This window comes from Hypanus sabinus, unplaced genomic scaffold, assembly GCF_030144855.1.
Source record: "Hypanus sabinus isolate sHypSab1 unplaced genomic scaffold, sHypSab1.hap1 scaffold_62, whole genome shotgun sequence".
In the NCBI taxonomy this organism is placed as follows: Eukaryota; Metazoa; Chordata; class Chondrichthyes; order Myliobatiformes; family Dasyatidae; genus Hypanus; species Hypanus sabinus.
In genome coordinates this window covers 22,752-42,634 of record NW_026781476.1, presented here as the reverse complement: position 1 = coordinate 42,634, position 19,883 = coordinate 22,752, and the positions used below count along the sequence as shown (strand labels likewise).

Sequence of the window (19,883 nt, the reverse complement as noted above, 5' to 3'; positions counted from 1 at the left end):
ATTCGGACTGTGGGGAGTGATTCATCGATCATCTGACTGACTGGCATGCTGTCAATTTACACGGAGGGAATCCATTTATCTGCTCAGATTGTGGGAATGGATTCAGTCGGTCATTTCAACTGAAGGTACATCAGCTGGATCACCATGGGCAAGGCCATTCACCTGTTCTGTGGGTGAAAATGGATTGAGACGGTCTTCCTGCCTGTTGGATACACCAATCACTGCACATTGAATTTGCGGGGAAGGATTCAGTCAGTCATCTGATCTAATGGCTCACCAGCGAGTTCACACTGGGGAGAGGCCGTTCACCTGCTCGGACTGTGGGAAGGGATTCACGTTGTCAGCTCACCTACTGAGACATCAGTCAGTTCACACTGGTGAGAGGCCGTTCTCCTGCTCTGACTGCAGGAAAACATTCACTTCGTCATCTGAACTTAAGGTACATCAACGAGCTCACACTGGGGAGAAGCCGTTCATCTGCTCAGACTGTGGGAAAGGATTCAGTTCATCATCTAACCTTAAAGTGCATCAGCGAGTTCACACTGGGGAGCAACCGTTCACCTGCTCAGACTGTGGGAAAGAATGCACTTCATCATTCCAACTTAAGATACATCAGCGAGTTCACACTGGGGAGAGGCCATTCACCTGCTCAGACTGTGGGAAAGGATTCACTTCGTCATCTAATCTAAAGCTACATCAGCGAGTTCACACTGGGGAGAGGCCGTTCACCTGCTCAGACTGTGGGAAGGGATTCGCGTTGTCATCTCACCTACTGAGACATCAGTTAGTACACACTGGTGAGAGGCCGTTCACCTGCTCAGAATGTGGGAAAAGATTCACTTCGTCATCTCAACTTAAGGTACATCAGCGAGTTCACACTGGTGAGAGGCCGTTCACCTGCTCAGACTGTGGGAAAGGATTCACTCAGTCATCCCACCTACAAGCACATCAGCAAGTTCACACTGGGGAGAGGTCGTTCACCTGCTTAGACTGTGGGAAGGCGTTCACACGGTTTGCTACCCTACAAGCACACCGGTCAGTTCACACTGGGGAGAAGGCATTCACCTGCTCAGACTGTGGGAAAGGATTCACTTCGTCATATAAACTTAAGGTACATCAGCGAGTTCACACTGGGGAGAGGCCATTCATCTGCTCAGACTGTGGAAAAGGATTCACTCAGTCATCCCACCTGCGAGCACACTACTCAGTTCACACCAGGGAGACTCCAGACACCTGCTCGGACTTTGGGAAGAGATTCTCTCAACCAAATCAACCAAATGTGCATCATTGAGTTCACACAGGAGAGACCATTCACTGGATGTGTGTCCCTCACTGTTGCTGAATGCAACTTCGAGAGTGACTGTCGGTGCTGAACTCTGCAATTATTGCTGCTGCTCACCACACCCAGTTCTGCACCCTGGTCACTGGGCATGGGAGGAGTTTCTTCTGCTGCATATTCACCTTTAATGGGACTGGAGTTTAATATTCTGGATATGTGCAAATAAATCAGTTCTATTTTAAACTCTGTCTTTGGTACTTAGTGAATTTATAACACACCTCGTGTACAGTAGAGAGTCAACTCAGGCCGCCTGGACCTTGCCAGAGTTTCAACTACACGACAGTCCTTTTAAATCCTCCCCTGTTCTTCCCCTCTTGCTCTCCCTGTGGGATGGGTTCCAAGCAGTCATCACTCTGTGGGTGAAGAGGTTTCCCTTGAATTCTCTGCAGACTGAAGAAGTCGAGCTGACTGCAGTTCTGTCTCAGGTGTCCTTTGTCCTTCTAATCTCTGGGCTCAGGAAGAATGACATTGGGAGTTAACCTCCTTATTTAGGGCTCATTTCCACATTATGGGTCATTTTCCCTGCTTTTAAAGTGTTGTTAGAGAACACCACTGTCCTCTAAAGACTGAAAGCAGAATGGGAAACCATCTGTTGGATGTTCAACGGAGCAGGGTCAGAAACCAGAGGCAGGTCTGCACAGGGCAGAGTGTGGGGCTCCGGGAAATGGTTGGGGTAAGAACGGATCATGAGAAGGGAATCAGCAGCAGGGAGTGGAAACGAATAACAGAGTAGGGACATGTCGAAGCTGATTGACAGAAAATAATTCGGTTGTCTGACTGATGACACAAGCAATACCTGTTGTGAGGTGCTCCATTGGTCGAGGGAAATGTGGGTGTTGGGAATGGTTATATCTATTGAGGGAATTAGTCCTGCTTGTTTATCCCGTAATATAATTTCTAGATGGTTATTATATAACCATATAACAATTACAGCACGGAAACAGGCCTTCTCAGTCCTTCTAGTCCATGCTGAAAGCTTACTCTCATCTAGTCCCACCAACCTGCACTCAGACCATAACCCTCCATTCCTTTCCTGTCGATATACCTATACATTTTTTTTTAAATATCGAACCTGCTTCTACCACTTCTACTAGAAGCTCCTCCACACAACTACCACTCTCTGAGTAAAGAAGTTCCCACTCGTGTTACCCCTAAACTTTTTCCCCCTAACTCTCAACTCAAGTCCTCGTGTTTCAATCTCCCCTACTCTCAATGGAAAAAGCCTATCCACATCAAATCCATCTATCCCCATCTAAATTTTAAATACCTCTATTGAGTCCCCCCTCAACCTTCTATACTCCAAAGAATAAAGACCTAACTTGTTCAACCTTTTTCTGTAACTTAGGTGTTGAAACCCAGGTAACATTCTAGTAACTGTTTTCCGTACTCTCTCAATTATATTGAAATCTTTCCTATAATGCGATGAACAGAACTGCACACAATTCATATTTGGCCTGAACAATGCCTTGTATAATTTTAACATTACATCCCAACTCCTATACTCACTGCTCTGATTTGTAAAGGCCAGCATACCAAAAGCTTTCTTCACCACCCTATCCACATGAGATTCCACCTTCAGGGAACAATGCACCATTATTCCTTGATCACTCTGTTCTGTTGCATTCCTCAGTGCCCTACCATTTACCATATATATCCTATTTTGATTAGACCTACCAAAATGTAGCGCCTCACTCTTAACAACATTAACCTCCATCTGCCATCTTTTTGTCCACTCTTCTAACTGGCTTAAATCTCTCTACAAGCTTTGAAAACCTACTTCATTATCCACAACGCCACCCATCTTTGTATCATCTGCTTACTTACTAATCCAATTTACCACCCCATCATCCAGATCATTAATGTATATGACAAACAACACTGGACCCAGTACTGATCACTGAGGCACAACACTAGTCACCGGCCTCTAACCTGACAAACAGTTATCCACCAGTACTCTCTGGCATCTCCCATCCAGCCACTGTTGAATCCATTTTACTACTTCAATATTAATACCTAATGATTGAACCTTCCTAACTTCCTTCCGTGTGGAATCTTGTCAAAGGACTTACTGAAGTCCCTATAGACAACATCCACTGCTTTACCCTCGTCAACTTTCCTAGTAACCACTTCAAAAAGTTCAATGCGGCTTGTCAAACATGATCTTTCATGCACAAATCCATGTTGACTGTTCTTAATCAGACCCTGTCTAATCAGATAATTATATATCATATCTAAGAGTATTTTCCATTAATTTACCCACCACTGACATCAAACTTACAGGCCCATCATTGCTAGGTTTACTCTTAGAACCCTTTTTAAACAATGGAACAACATGAGCAATTCGCCAATCTTCCGGCACCATCTCCGGTTCTAATGACATTTGAAATATTTCCGTTGGAGCTCCTGCTATTTCTACACTAACTTCCCTCAAGGTTCTAGGGAATATCCTATCAGGAACCAGAGACTTGTCCACTTTTATATTCCTTAAAAGCTCCTGTACCTCCTCTTCTTTAATTATCAGAGTTTCCATAACTACCGTACTTGTTTCTCTTACCTTTCACAATTCAATAACCTTCTCCTTAGTGAATACCAATGAAAATCATTTTTCAAAATCTCCCCCATAGCTGTCAACGCTGATTCTCTAAGGGACCAATTCTATCCCTCACTATCGTTTTGCTATTAATACAACTGTAGAAACCCTCTGGATTCATTTTCACCTTACTTGCCAAAGCAGCCTCATATCCTCTTTTAGCTTTTCTAATTTCTTTCTTAAGATTGTTTTTACATTCTTTATATTCCTCGAGCACCTCATTTGCTCCATGCTGCCTATATTATAGATCTCTCTCTTTTTCCGAACCATGTTTACAATATCTCTTGAAAACCATGGCTCACTCGAACTTCTAACCTTTCAACCTAATAGGAGCATAAAGATTCTGTACCCTCAAAATTTCACCTTTAAATGAACTCCAATTCTTTTTTATATCCTTCCCATAAACTAATTGTCCCAATCCACTCCTAAATCTTTTCGCATCTCATAAAAGTTAGCCTTTCTGCAATCAAAAATCTCAACACTAGGTCCAGTCCTATCCTTCTCCATAATTATATTGAAACTAATGATATTGTGATCACTGGACCCGAAGTGCTCCCCAACACATACCTCCATCACCTGACCTATCTCATTCCCAGCAGGAGATCCAACACTGCCACTTCTCTAGTTGGTACCTCCATGCATTGCTGCAAAAACCTATCCTGCACACATTTTACAAACTCGAAACCATCCATCCCTTTTACAGTATGGGCTTCCCTGTCGATGTGTGGAAAATTAAGTTCAGCCACAATCACAACCTTGTGCTTACTACAAATATCTGCTATCTCCTTACAAATTTGCTCCTCCAATTCTCGCTCCCCATTATGTGGTCTATAATACACCCCTATAAGTGTTACTACACCTTTCCCATTCCTCAATTCCATCCAAGTAGTCTCCCGAGACGAGCCCTCTAATCTGTCCTGTCAAAACACCACTGTAATATTTTCTCGGACAAGCAATGCAATGCCTCACCCTCTTGCCCCTCCGATTCTTTCACACCTTAAGCAACGAAATCTAGGGATATTTAGTTGCCAATCACACCTGTCTTGCAACCATGTTTCACTAATAGCTACAACATCATATTTCCATGTCTCAATCCATGCTCTAACCTCATCCACCTATCTGACAATGCTCGTAGCATTAAAATAGATGCATTTAAGAAACTCTCCACCTCTTCCTCTCTGCTTATCCCTAACGGTGCACGCAACTTTATTATCTTTTTGTTTTCCTTCTCCCCTACATCTTCGGTCTGAACCCTCCTACATCAGGGAGGAAGTTCAAATCACCTCTGTGTTAAAAGTCTAACCATCACGGTGACTGAAGGCAGCTGCAGGTTCATGAGGGACTGTTACTGTCAGATTCTGCAGTTCTTGCGGCTGCACATCGCACCCAGGACTCAACCCTGGTCACTGAGCATTGGAGGAGTCTGTTCTGCTGATGTTAGTCTTAAACTAGACTGGCGTTTAATATCGTGGATCTGTGAAAGTTAAAACAGTTTTGTTTAAAATCCCGTGTTTCAGGTACTTACTGTCTCTACCACACTCACAATGTCAACTAGAAAGGCCACTCGGCCCATCTGGTTCCTGCCCATGTTTCTGTTCCATATCCGTATATCAAAATCTACCCCTGCCGTTCCCCTCTCACTCTCCCTGACGTGACAGGTTGCAACTAGTCACCACTCCGTGGAATAGAAGATTTCCCTTGAATTTCATAGAATCACAGAAATCTATTTTCCTAAGCTCCATGTACCTATCCAAGAGTCCCTTAAAAGACCCTATTGTATCCGCCTCTACCACCGTCGCTGGCAGTGCATTCCACACACACACACCACTCTTTGCTTAAAAAACATTGCTCTGATATCTCCTCTGCACCTACTTCCAAGCAGCTTAAACCTATTCCCCCTCGTGTTAGCCGTTTCAGCCCTGGGAACAAGCCTCTGGCTATCCACACGACCAATGCCTCTCGTCATCTTATACACCTGCATGAAATTCCTGCATGATTGTCTCCGGGCTGAACAAGACGATGAGCTCACTGTCGTTGTGACGTTCTCGCCCGTCTCCCATCTCACCACCTCCCCACTCCCCCTCTCCTCTCCCTCTCCCCCTCCCCGTTCCCCCTCCCCTCCCTCTCCCCCTCCCCCGTTCCCCCTCCCCTCCCTCTCTCCCTCTCCCTCCCCCCTCCCCTCCCTCTCTCCCTCTCCCGCCCCCTCACCCTTTGTGTTTTACGTCAAAGACCTCAATCAGGCACTAAAAACGCACTCACAGTAAACGAACCGGCGTCTCGTAACACAATACACCTCTAAAGACTGACAGCTGTCTAGCGAGTGAATCTTCGATGGTGCAGAGTCAGAAACCAAAGAGTTGCCAGATTGAGTCAGGCTTTGGGGCTGCAAAGAGAGATGGGGTCTAGAGTTTACGAGGAGGAGGAATCAGACCAGCAGGATGTGGCTACAAAAGAAAGATTAGAAGCATTTGGAAACTGGTTGATCGAAAAGAAAAGGTGGTTAATTTCTGCAAAATACTGGTGGAAATCAACAGTCAGGCAGCAATTGTGAAGAGGAATAAAAAGACAACGTTTACACCGAGCCCTTTCAGCATGCCTAGCCTGTGTAATCCGCTGCTTAGTTGCTGCTTGAACTACAGAGTTCCTCCAGCATTTTGTGTGTGTGTGCGTCTCTGTATTCCAAGCAACTGCAGAATCTCCTATGTTTTATAACTGCATTTTACTTTGGCATTCGATAGGCGTTGATATTGAGTATATTGCTTATGGGAGCCGCTTTCTGCGGTAAAACAGCTGCAGATTTTTCGATACACACGAAAAAATAAAGGTATGGACCTTGAACCGGTACCTGCTCAAATCTTTAATGGCACCGTGATTACCCATAGGGCCATGAGTTAAAAATTTCGCCGTCGTTGAGGCACCGATGAAATGCGCAGGCGTCAGGCTGAGGACGTCCCCGAGTATCACGCATGCGCGCAGTACACTGAAGGCCTTGAGAATGTCGGATGGAGGTAAGAGTGATTCTCCGTGTTTTTCTCTGAAACACCGACTTCAGAACGATTCCTGTGAAATCCGGACATCACAGTCCGCAATCCCGAGACAGTCCTTCTCTCTTCCCTCTCTCTCAGCCTCACGATCCGTACACGGGCCCCGAGGAGCTTCCGGCCGCTGAGTGAATGGGAACCGATGGATCTCTCAGACAGAGCTGAGCTCCAGCTATCTAAATGCAAGGATTAGGAACTCGGAGAAAGGGAACAAAATCTTTTACATCAGCAATTGAGAAATTCGCCTTTGTTCTACCTCCGATCACTGACAGGAGAAAATCTGCAGATGCTGGAAATCCAACCAACACACACAAAATGCCGGAGGAACTCAGCATTAGTACTCTTTTCCATAGATGCTGCCCGGCCTGCTGAGTTCCTCCAGCATTTTGTGTGTGTTGCTTGTTCCACTTCCTTTTGTTCTGGACTTTTCTACCCGTGACGACATGTTTTGTACCATTCTCTCTGGAAGATAATGATATCAAAAACCTTTGCCCTGGGCAACAAGTAGCTTTCACCTCACAAATGTGCCAGACTCCAGTGAGACAGACTACTGCCCTTCCCTTCATATTCATTGGGATTGCCATCACTGAGTTCACCACCGTCAGTCATTGGGGGAGACTTCAGGGGAAATATTTATGTACAATACAGAAACTGGTGATACCTGTGTGTATTGTGGTGATGAAAAAGTTGTTGGAGAGTTTACAAGAGGGAAGAATTGGAGTGATATTTGGAAATCTGACTTTTTAAAGCGTAATTTAGCAAGCAAACCACTTATGGACAAAGTGCAAAAGCACTGGAGAGAAAATCCTTCATTACCCTTTACAGGCCTGTGACATGGTGTGAGAGGGCAGATGAACTGGATCGAGCCCAGAGGAGATCACAGTTCTTACAGACAGTGATTTGCTGGCTGTTAAAATGAATACCTCTCTATATAAAATTTGCAGTGCACATGTTGTCACTGGGTAAAAGAATGCACAGTACAAGATTTCTGTGCACACTGGTGATTACAAATTAGAGGGGACATTGGTGTGGAGAACTCCAGTGTCCCTGACACCCTCACCTACAAGATGTGCACCCAGCTGCACTTTGAGGAGTTGGAGCTGAAAATGGATGAATTGTGGATCATCCAGCAGTTGGAGGTGGTGATAGATATGACATGAAGAGAGGTGAGTTACACCTAAGGTGCAGGACACAGGAAACTGGTTGAGAGACATGAAGGGGAATGAAGTTAAATAGCCATCGCAGAGTAATCTTGTTGCCATCCCACACAACAGCCAGGTGGGCTGCTTTACAAACTGTTGGGGAGGGAGGGATTACCTGGCAGAGGAAAGTCAAACGGGTGGTAGGGGATTCGTTAGTTAGGGGAACAGAACAGAGGGGATGAAAGGTCAGTTTTGATGGTGTCAAAAGGACCTGACAAGTGTGGTTTGGGATAGGCCGTTTTCTGGCAAAGGAGTACTTGGTAAGCGGGAGGCCTTCAGAAGAGACATTTTTGAGAGTGTAGAGTTTGTATGCTGAAAGGTAACTGGTGCAGGGAACCTTGGATTTCAAGAGATATTGAGGCCCACGATATTTTGTTCCTCTAAATGCCTCAGACTGTTAAGTGCTACCAATACTCATTAATGACAACAGTATCATAATTCCACCCCCGAGCTCATCTGACTTATTTTTAGTCATCTTCTGTGGTTTCTAAAAGCTTCCAATTGTTTTTGCTCTTTAGGATGCCATCTCTTTGGCTTTTATGTTGGCTTTGGCTTCTCATTTCAGCCACAGTTGTGTCTTCCTGCCTTTACAATGCTTCCACTTCTTTGGGATGTATCGATCACTCAGCTCCTGAATTTTCCCAGAAACTCCAGCCATTGCTGCTCTGTTGTCACTCCTATCTTTCCCTTCCAAACAAGTTTGGCCAGCTTCTCTGTCATAGAAACATGGAGAAGTTCAGTACGGAAACAGGCTATTTGCCCAATCCAATTAAACTGTCTAATGCAACTAACTGCACCGGGACCATCGCCCGCCATACCCCTACCATCCAGGCTCCCATCCAAACTTCTTTTAAATGATGAAACCGAACTCATATTCACCACTTGTGCTGGCATCTCACTGCACGCTCTCACGACCATTTCAGTAAAGAGCTTTTCCAAATGTTCCCATTAAATTTTCACTTCCCCACTTACCCATGACCTATGGTTGTCATCACACCCATCCTCAGTGGAAAAAGCTGCTTACCTGTACCCTATCTATACTGTCATAACGTTGTCTATTCCCAACAAATCTTCAAAGAAATGTATAATATCTTTGTTGATGTTTAGAGCCTTTTTCAGATGTATAAGTTGATGAGGGACACTGATCGTGTGGATAGCTAGAGGTTTTTACCCCAGGGCTGAAATGGCTAACGTGAAGGGGTATAGTTTTAAGGTGCTTGAAAGTTGATACGGAGGGGATGTCAGGGGTAACTTTATTTACACTGGAAGTTGTGGGAGCATGGAACGGATTGCAGGCTACTTGTGTGAGATTGTTTCAGTTACTGTGGGGCCAGGAACCCATGCAGCTCAGTGGGAACAGGGAACAATACCATCAGAGAGAGTCAAACTGAGCCAGGTCACAGATTGGAGACGGCAGAGATGCCCCATTCTTATAGAGACAGGAAAAGCGTCAGGAGATGATTTCTGTCTCCAACTTGGGTTGAACTTCACTGTAACAGTGTGATGCCAGGTCACACCTTGACAACTCAAGCGATCTCATTAGAAATGTCCTACACCCATTGATGGAGTTTGTAAATCTTTTTACAGGTTAAAAATGACAAGGAATTTGCCTACGGGAACCTCGAACACAACACGCTAGTTTTGCTGTCTCTGTCCAGATATTTAAGAACAGGAGCAAGGGATTCAGCCGATCATCCTTCCTGCTCAGACTGTGGGGAGGGATTCACTTGATCATCTGACCAATTGGCACGCCCATTAGTTTACATGGGGGGAGCCCATTCATCTGCTCAGACGGTGGGAATGGATTCACTCAGTCATCTCAACTGAAGGTACATCAGCAAGTTCACACTGGGACAAGGCCATTCACCTGTTTGTTCTGTGTGTGAGCAGGGATTCAGTGGGTCTTCCCACCTGTGGACACACCAGTCAGTTCACATTGGGCAAAGACTGGTCATCTGAAGAATTTGTTGGGAAGCATTCACTCTGTCATCTGACCTAATGGCTCACCAGCGAGTTCACACTCGGGAGCGGCCGTTCACCTGCTCAGACTGTGGGAAAGGATTCACTCAGTCATCTCAGTTACTGAGACACCAGTCAGTTCACACTGGGGACAGGCCATTCAACTGCTCACTCTGCGGGAAGGGATTCACTTCTGCATATAAGCTACTGAGACACCAGTCAGTTCACACTGGGGAGAGGCCATTCACCTGCTCAGACTGTGGGAAGGGATTCACTTCATCATATCAGCTACTGAGACACCAGTCAGTTCACACCGGAGAGTGGCCGTTCACCTGCTCAGACTGTGGGAAGCGATTCACTGAATTATCTCGACTGAAGATACATCAGCGAGTTCACACTGGAGAAAGGCCGTTCACCTGCTCAGATTGTGGGAAGGGATTCGCTCAGTCATCTCAACTGAAGGTACATCAGCGAGTTCACACTGAGGAAAGGCCGTTCACCTGCTCGGACTGTGGGAAGGGATTCACTTCATCATCTCTACTGAAGGTACATCAGCGAGTTCACACTAGGGAGAAGCCATTCACCTGCTTGGACTGTGGCAAGGCATTCACTTCATCAGCTCACTTACTGAGACACCAGCAGCGAGTTCACACTGGGGAGAAGCCATTCACCTGCTCAATCTGTGGGAAAGGATTCACTTCGTCATATAAGTTACTGAAACACCGGTCAGTTCACACCAGAGAGTGGCCGTTCACCTGCTCAGACTGCGGGAAGGGATTCACCGAATTACCTCAACTTAAGGTACATCAGCGAGTTCACACCAGAGAGAGGCCATTCACCTGCTCAAACTGTGGGAAGGGATTCTCTCAGTCATCTCAACTGAAGGTACATCAGCGAGTTCACACTGGAGAGAAGCCGTTCACCTGCTCAGACTGTGGGAAAGGATTCACTCAGTTATCTCAACTGAAGGCACACCAGAGCGTTCACACCGGAGAGTGGCCAATCACCTGCTCGGACTGCGGGAAGGGATTCGCTTCGTCATCCCATCTGAAGATACATCAGCGAGTTCACACTGGAGAGAGGCCGTTCACCTGCTCAGACTGTGGGAAGGGTTTCTCTTCGTCATCCCATCTGAAGATACATCAGCGAGTTCACACTGGAGAGAGGCCGTTCACCTGCTCAGACTGTGGGAAGGGATTCTCTTCGTCATCCCACCTGAGTTCACACTGGAGAGAGGCCATTCACCTGCCCAAACTGTGGGAAGGGATTCTCTCAGTCATCTCAACTGAAGGTACATCAGCGAGTTCACACTGGAGAGAAGCCGTTCACCTGCTCAGACTGCGGGAAGGGATTCACCGAATTACCTCAACTTAAGGTACATCAGCGAGTTCACACCAGAGAGAGGCCATTCACCTGCTCAAACTGTGGGAAGGGATTCTCTCAGTCATCTCAACTGAAGGTACATCAGCGAGTTCACACTGGAGAGAAGCCGTTCACCTGCTCAGACTGTGGGAAAGGATTCACTCAGTTATCTCAACTGAAGGCACACCAGAGCGTTCACACCGGAGAGTGGCCAATCACCTGCTCGGACTGCGGGAAGGGATTCGCTTCGTCATCCCATCTGAAGATACATCAGCGAGTTCACACTGGAGAGAGGCCGTTCACCTGCTCAGACTGTGGGAAGGGTTTCTCTTCGTCATCCCACCTGAAGGTACATCAGCGAGTTCACACTGGTGAGAGGCCATTCACCTGCTCAGACTGTGGGAAAGGATTCACTCAGTCATCCATCCTAAACGCACACCAGCGACTTCACACTGGGTAGAGACTGATCTGCTCGGACTTTGGGAAAAGATTCTCTCAGCCAAATCAACCAGTGTGCATCATTGAGTTCACACTGGGGAGAGGCCATTCACCGGCTGTGAATGTAGGAAGCGATTCACTCCATCATCTAATCTTATGTAGCTCTCAGTTCTTCTGGCAGCTTAACAGAGGGGGTTATAGCCACCCCCCAGTCCAGTTTGGCCAAACTGAAGAATCTCGTTTGGGTGGATACTGTGCGATGTGTCCCCTGTGTAATGTGTCCCTGGAGTTCATGCTTTCTGTGGACTGTCTCTTTAAAATGCAAAGAGAACCGAGACTGACGTTGGACACGCTGTTGGATTTCTGCAGAAGTGCTGGGTTGCTATGGTGACCAGCTAATGTTTATGTTCTATGTGGTTAAGCAAGGTCAGAATGATGCTTTACCGACACAGAACAAGCAAGCGACTTCTTACAGAGAGAGGGAGCGGAGCTACGTGATGGACAGCTGGTGTTCAGCTCAACGGTATTTAAACACACGTAACTGCTTTACTCGCAGGGCACGCAGACGCTCAAAGGCTAGTGATGAAAGTTTCTGCTAGTTGGACTTTCTTGTACCCACAAGGGTGGGATTTGAGGATCGATAAAGAAGAATCGATCTGTGGCTGTTAGTGCGTGTAAGAGCGAACCTGTGGGATCTACCGGAGAGTCTAACCCTTGCCTGGGTTGGGAGACTTTCTCTTGAAGAAGGTGCTCTTGAGTTGGTCACGTCTGGCTAACTTGGAAGTTTTGATGGGCATTGGAAAAGGTCGACAACACCTGTTTACTTGGATTACATCTCCCTCTCCCTCTCCCTCCTTCCCTCCCTCCCTCCCCCTCCAATCTTGTGAACTAAATTGAATCTACCACATCATCGTAAGACTGGCGGTGCAGACTCGAGGGGCCGAATGGTCTACTTCTGCACCTATTTCCTATTGTCTATTGACTATGTCGTTTACCACCTAGGTTTTGGATTTTATATACAGGTGGCTCCCGTTTTTCGCTTTACAACAGCTCACTGTTACGAAAGACCTACATTGGTACCTGCTTTTTCTAACCAAAGCGGATTTTCGCTTTTACGATAAAGATGATGCCTGCTTTATATGTGAGTTTACCCCGAGAAAGACTACCGTGACCGTGAAGCCTTGTGCGGCAGTTGTGTATGCATGCGTGCACGTGCCGATTTTTTTTCCTCTCCAAATCGATTTCAGTTCACTATCTTCTGGATTTTCAGTGAAACTACACCGTACATACAATATTTCTACTTTATATAGTGTGTATACTTATCATATCATTCCTACTTTTACTATAGGTTAGTGTTATTTTAGGTTTTATGTGCTATTTGGTATGATTTGGTGGGTTATTCTTTGGGCCTGGGAACGTCCACAATCTTTTCCCATTTAAATTAATGGTGATTGCTTCTTCGCTTCATGACATTTCGGCTTACAAATGGTTTCATATGAACGCTCTAGCTTTAGATACCGGGGGAAACCTGTATTCACACCTATATATGCATAACATTGCTAACCCTTGGATTATCTGGTTTAAGTTCACTATTATTAGTAGTTAGCAATAAAATAGTGTTTGTTCACTGCAAAACCAGACTCCAAGTGTGTTCAATTGTTGCTGGTAGTTTTATAGGTTTGCATCTGTGTGACACCTGAAGTAACAAATGGTACATAATATGTGATTAAACTATTAAGATTTATAATTCTTACTTTGACTATAGGGTTAGTAAAGAAAACAAAAAAAAAGAAAATGGGCCCACTCTCTCCATTCACGTCTTCTCATCTCTCCCCAGCAAAAGGCCATGAAAATCTCTCTTCCAGACTCACAAGGAAGACCATTTCTGTCATTGGACAGTCCCACACTCCAAAACCCTGTTATCTCTAATCTTACCCTAAACATTGCTGCTGCAGAGAAACCACTACCTCAGCAGTGAAACATTACTGAGAGGCCATTACATCAGCAGTGAAACCTTAGAGCATGTTACACTTGTGACACACTACCAGGTTCACACTGGGGAGAAAGTTTCAATGAGCTGCATGCTGGATATTTGTCCATCACCGTTGCTGAATGCTATTTTGAGACTGACTGTCGGTGCTGAATTATTGCTGCTGCTCACCACACCCAGTTCTGCACCCTGGTCACTGGGCATGGGAGGTGTTTTTTTCTGCTGCACATTCACCTTCAATGGAACTTCAGTTTAATATTCTGGATCTGAGACAAATAAACAAGTTCTATTTTAAACTCTGTCTTCCACCTACTAAATCTGCCTCAGCTATTCAATCGTTTCTCTCTAATTATGGTATCTCTGATATATGGTGTTTCCTTCATCCTACTGAGAGAGATTATTCTTTTTTTTCACATGTTCACCATACCTTTACTAGAATTGACTACTTCTTACTCGACAATCAACTCATTCCATTTGTCTATTCTTGTGATTCTCAGAGTATACTGATTTCTGACCATGCCCCAATTACTCTGTCCTTAAATTTTCCTGGCCTTCCTCAGAGGAATTATCACTGGTGGTTTGATTCAACTTTACTATTGGATGATGATTTTCTAAAATTTATCAAGGATCAGATAACCTTTTATTTTAACACCAACACATCACCTGAAGTGTCATCCCAGATTGTCTGGGATGCCATGAAAGAATATCTGAGGGGTCAAATAATCTCCTATACAGCAAATCTTAATAGAAAGTCCTGTGCAGATCGATTAGACCTCATTAATCAGATTAAAGAGCTGAATCAACTCTATGCGCAAACTAAGAATCTTGAACTATACAAGAAACGTGTAGAACTTCAAACTAAATTTAATCTTCTGTCCACTCAATCTGTCGAACGCCAACTTCTTGAAAGTAAGAGTCGTTTTTATATTCATGGTGACAAATCTGGTAAATTTCTAGCCAATCAGCTGAGGCATTCCAAAGCCAAGCAACGTATTACAAAGATCCGGAAGGAGAATGGAGACCTTACATCGGATCACTTAGAAATCAATGACGCATTTAAAAATTTCTATTCTCGACTTTATTCCTCTGAATCATTAAATGACAAATCCTCTATTGATCATTTTTTAAATAATCTGAATATTCCTTCACTTTCATCTGATTTTAAAGCCAAACTCAATGCGCCTATGTCATTAGAAGAAATATCTACTGCAATTTCTGCACTGTCTTCAGGGAAATCTCGTGGACCTGATGGGTTCCCTGTAGAATTTTATAAATCATTCTCTTCACTTCTCTCCCCTCAGTTACTTTCAGTATTATCTGACTCGTTTAACTACAGCAAATTGCCACCCTCTTTCAATGAGGCTTCTATTATTCTTTTATTTAAAAAGGGTAAAGACACAACAGAGTGTTCCTCGTCTAGGCCGATTTCATTGCTTAATGTTGATGTTAAAATCTTGGCCAAAGTTTTGGCATAGATTAGAAACTGTTATTCCCTCTATTGTTTCTGATGATCAAACTGGTTTTTATTAAAAACTGTCTTCCTTTTTTTTAACATTCGGCGTTTATTTAACATTTTATATTCACCTCCAACTGGGATTCCTGAATGTGTTATTTCCCTTGATGCGGAGAAAGCATTTGATCGTATAGAGTGGAACTACCTTTTTGCAGTTTTAGAAAAAATTTGACTTTGGTCAAAGTTTTATCTCTTGGATCAAATTGCTGTATTTGTGTCCGACTGCCTCTGTTTTAACTAATTCTCAGAAATCCCAGTTATTTAACCTCAAACGTGGCACCCGTCAGGGATGGATGCCCTTTAAGTCCTTTTCTCTTTGAATTGGCTATAGAACCTTTGGCGATAGCTTTTCGAAATTGTCCTGAACTGACCGGGATTTGGAGAGGGGGTGTTGAGCATAAAGTTTCTCTCTATGCTGATGACTTATTACTTTTTCTTTCAAATCCGTCTACATCCTTACCTCCAATGTTTTCACTTCTTGACCAGTTTAGCCAGTTCTCTGGATATAAACTTAATTTACATAAGAGCGAACTTTCCCCAATTAATAAAGAAGCACAAGAATTAACATTTCGTGATCTCCCCTTTAAAGTAGTCCACAATCAATTTACTTATCTTGGGATTATATTCACAAGGAAGTTTAAAGATCTCTTTCGTGAAAATTTTGCCAATCTTTCAAATACTATTAAACAGAGTCTGTTACATTGGTCACCTCTGTCTATGTCTTTGGTAGGTCGTATTAATGTTGTTAAAATGTATCTTCTCCCTAAACTTTTATATTTATTTCAATCAATCCCAATTTTTATTCCTAAATCCTTATTTGATTCCTTAGACTTTGTTATTTTGTCATATCTGTGGAAGAATAAGCGCTCTAGAATTAACAAAGTTTATCTCCAAAAGTCTAAAAAAAGAAGGTGGCATGGCTTTACCTAACTTTCGTTTATGTTATTGGGCAGCCAATATATGCTGTGCTACCTTTTGGTCTTTTTTCCATGGCCAACCCGAGTGCCCTAATCGGGTGGCAATGGAGTTGAGCTCCACGAAAGAATTATCTATCTCTGCACTTCTCGGCACCGTACTCCCTAGTAGTTTGTCCAGATTAATAGTTAATCCTCTTGTCAGACACACTTTGCGTATATGGGCTCAGTTTAGGAAACTTTATGGGTTCCATGGTATTTCCTTTTCTACCCCTATCTTACATAATCACCTTTTTTTTTACCTACTACGTATGACTCAGCCTTCCATGATTGGTATAGGAAGGGCATTAGACATTCTGAAGATCTTTTTATTGATAATCGCTTTGCCTCTTTTCAACAGCTCTCTGCTAAGTTTAATCTGCCTAATGCTCATTTTTTTAGATATCTCCAAATTAGACACTTTATTACTCCTTTAATCCCTAACTTCCCTGAAATGCCTGAGAAAAATGTTATGGACTTATTTCTTTCCATTAATCCTCTAGGTAAAGTTGTAATATCATTTATTCGTGATAAATTAGCAGCCCTACGACGTGCCCCTGTGGATAAACTTAAAATGGCATGGGAGGATGATTTAAATACCTCTTTATCCGATGAGACTTGGGACTCGATTCTCAAATCGGTTAACTCAACCTCCCTGTGTGCTCGCCATTGCCTTTTATAGTTTAACATTGTTCATAGAGCCCATATGTCTAAATCCAAATGATCTCGGTTTTACTCTAACATCAGTCCGCTTTGTGATAAATGCAAAAGGGGCGAGGCCTCTCTCATTCATATGTACTGGCTTTGTCCTAGCTTGGAGAAATTTTGGAAAGATGTCTTCATAACGTTATCGTATATTCTGAATCACCACCTAGAACCTAACCCTTTAATTGCTTTGTTTGGTTTCGGGGGTGAGACAGATTTACGTCTGAGTTTGACGAAGTGTCGAATATTATCTTTTGCCTCTCTCCTGGCTAGGCGTTTAATCTTCCTTAGATGGAGAGATGTTGCCCCGCCCACACATGCTCAATGGCTTAACGATATCATGGCCTGCTTAGACCTTGAAAAAATTCATTATTCAGTCCTTAATTCGGATTTGAAGTTCCATAAGGTCTGGGGACCTTTTATTGAGTACTTTCATAACCTTCCTCTTGACTAGGGTTTTTTTTTCGGTCCCTTGCTTTCAGCTCCTTTTTTTTGGTAGTAGGCATTAATACCTTCTGTTGCTCAGTGTATTCACAGTTCGGGGGTTTGATTGTCCTGATTTATATTCTCTATATTGTGTTGTGGTTGGTCTGGAGTTTTTTTTTTTGTTGCGGGGCTTGGGAAGGACACTAATTTTACATGTCTTCAATTTGGCTGCTTTCTCAATTATCTTTCTTCGTATCATATTATTATTGTATGTTTATTTTTGCACTGTATCAATGTTCTTCATTTTGATCCGGGCTTTTTTTTATCTGTAGCTATGTAGAAAATGTATAAAAAAACTAATAAAAAAAACTCTGTGTTTGGTACTTAGTGAATTTATAACACAACTGGTGTACTCAGGCCTGCTGAACCCGGCCAGTGAATCTGTTCCACATCCGTCCATCTAAATCCACCAACCCCCCCCCCCCCCCGTGTTGTTTCCCTTGAATTCTCTGCAGACTGAGGAAGTCGAGATGGCTGCAGTTCTAATCTCTGGGCTGATGAAGAATGACATTGTTCGTTAACCTCCTTAATCACAACTTATTTCCACATTATGACTCATTTTCCCTGCTTCTAAAGGGTTGTTGGAAACACCACTGTCCTCTAAAGACTTAAATTGGAATGGGAACCCATAAGTTGGGTGTTCAAAGGAGCAGGGTCAGAAACCAGAGGTGGGTCTGCACAGGGCAGAGTTTGGGACTCTGGACGATGGATGGGCTAAGAACGTATGATGAGGAAAAAGGACTCAACAGTGGGGCGTGACAATGGATGACAGAGTAGCAACATGTGGACGCCACCCACTGCCACCCACTGCCACCCACTGCCACCCACTGCTCTTTTGGCCACTTCTGATTTACTGCCACCTATTCAAAAAGCAAGAAATAGCTATTGACATCTGTCTCCTCGAACGGGGGCACCAATCTCAACTCCCTACTAACATTAAACCGCTCTGCTTGGTCTAACCCTTGATCTCTTCGTTCGTTCTTCATCTTCTCAATTTCCCGGTCATGTTGCCTCTGTTTCTCTTTCTAGGCCCGTTCCCTCTCTTTGTCTTCTGCTTCTAGCTTCCTTAAGTTAATTTCATGCTGCCTTTGCCTTTCCCTCTCAGCCGCTTCCAGCTCTTTTAACTTAATTTCACGTTCCAACTTCAACTTCTCCACCTCTAACTGAACCGTCCCACTTGATGGTATCTCTTCAGGGATATCTCCCAATACCTCAGCTTCAAACACCTTCTTCCCAATGTAATACTGGGTTATATCCCTTCGTACCTCCCGCTTTTTCAATGACGACCTCACTTCTGTGAGGTTCAAACCCTTCGCTAAATTTCACAAGTCTGATTTGGTGGCCGCCTCTAGCGCCCCCACCGTCGGGTTTTCCATAAATTCACCCACGTCCATCTTTGCTGGTTTCCCGTTTGGCTACCCGCGTAACCAGAATCAAGTTTTGGACTACAAGCCCGATTCACTGGCTTCCCAATTTGGTGCCAAATCCCGAGACGAGAAACCTCAAGTTGTTACGTATCCCGTAACTGGATAACTCACCAGCAAAGATAAAGAGATCCGTTGAAGGCTGATGTCACTATTTTCAAACGTTTTATTCGTAAAGGGACACAAAAGTAGGGTTAGTACATACATTCAGATAGTGCACATTGTCAACATTCAATCTAAAGCGCGGGTATAGTGATAATCATCATTAAGAAGTGAGCTCTGCTGGTGTCGAGGGGTTAATAGATTGTCCGTTGGAAATATAAATGTCACTCTGAAAGTCTGCAGGCCTCAGCCCTTTGAAAATCGCTGGGTTTTTGCGTAGGGCGACCGAGAGAGAGGGATTGGGGGAGCAGAGACCGAACTTGCCGAGTCTTGATGAATCTTCTGTGAAATCGGGGGAGCGTTGGTTTCCTTTCCCCGATGTCAGTTAAAAGCGGTTTTCTGTGATTCCAGCCACAAATTGCAATCCCGGAATCTAACGCACGTGGCTTCCTTCAGAATGGCATCCCGCTGCAGCGGGAACACTCTCTCGTGTCTTCTGGGTGCGTCTGAGGGGCTGTCCCCTTGAGACTCTCCTTTATACTTCCTCACGGGGTCGCAGGTGTCAATCAGGTTGGGATAATGCAATCTCTCTCTCAACCAGCCCACCTTGCCCGAGGGCTTTTCACGTGGTCTCCATGAGACAATAGTTGCTGGCATCTTATTCTGTATCCCTGTTGGGACGTGCAATTTTCCACCTTTCTCTCTCTCTCACTTCCTGGATCTACTGACACCCCCCCCCCCCTCACCTCACCGGGTGCTCTTGCGATTCTCACAAAGGA

At 44.3% G+C, this 19,883-nt stretch overlaps 1 protein-coding gene and 1 pseudogene across 2 annotated transcripts; both read left to right on the top strand.

The window, feature by feature from the left end:
• LOC132389653 (zinc finger protein 850-like) overlaps positions 1-1,508 on the top strand; it is a 33,680-nt pseudogene extending 32,172 nt beyond the window's left edge.
• A 5,396-nt stretch (positions 1,509-6,904) lies between these two features.
• Positions 6,905-11,635, top strand: LOC132389665 (gastrula zinc finger protein XlCGF26.1-like). 2 transcript variants are annotated; one of them, XM_059962202.1, is made up of 2 exons: positions 6,905-6,937; positions 9,760-11,635. In XM_059962202.1, the coding sequence occupies exon 2, from the start codon at positions 10,171-10,173 to the stop codon at positions 11,503-11,505; it is 1,335 nt and encodes a 444-aa protein (XP_059818185.1). In that variant the 5' UTR covers positions 6,905-6,937; positions 9,760-10,170; the 3' UTR covers positions 11,506-11,635. The 2 variants fall into 2 exon arrangements, with proteins under 2 accessions (XP_059818185.1, XP_059818186.1); XM_059962203.1 differs by lacking the exon at positions 6,905-6,937 and adding an exon at positions 7,213-8,136.
• Positions 11,636-19,883: the final 8,248 nt, after the last annotated feature.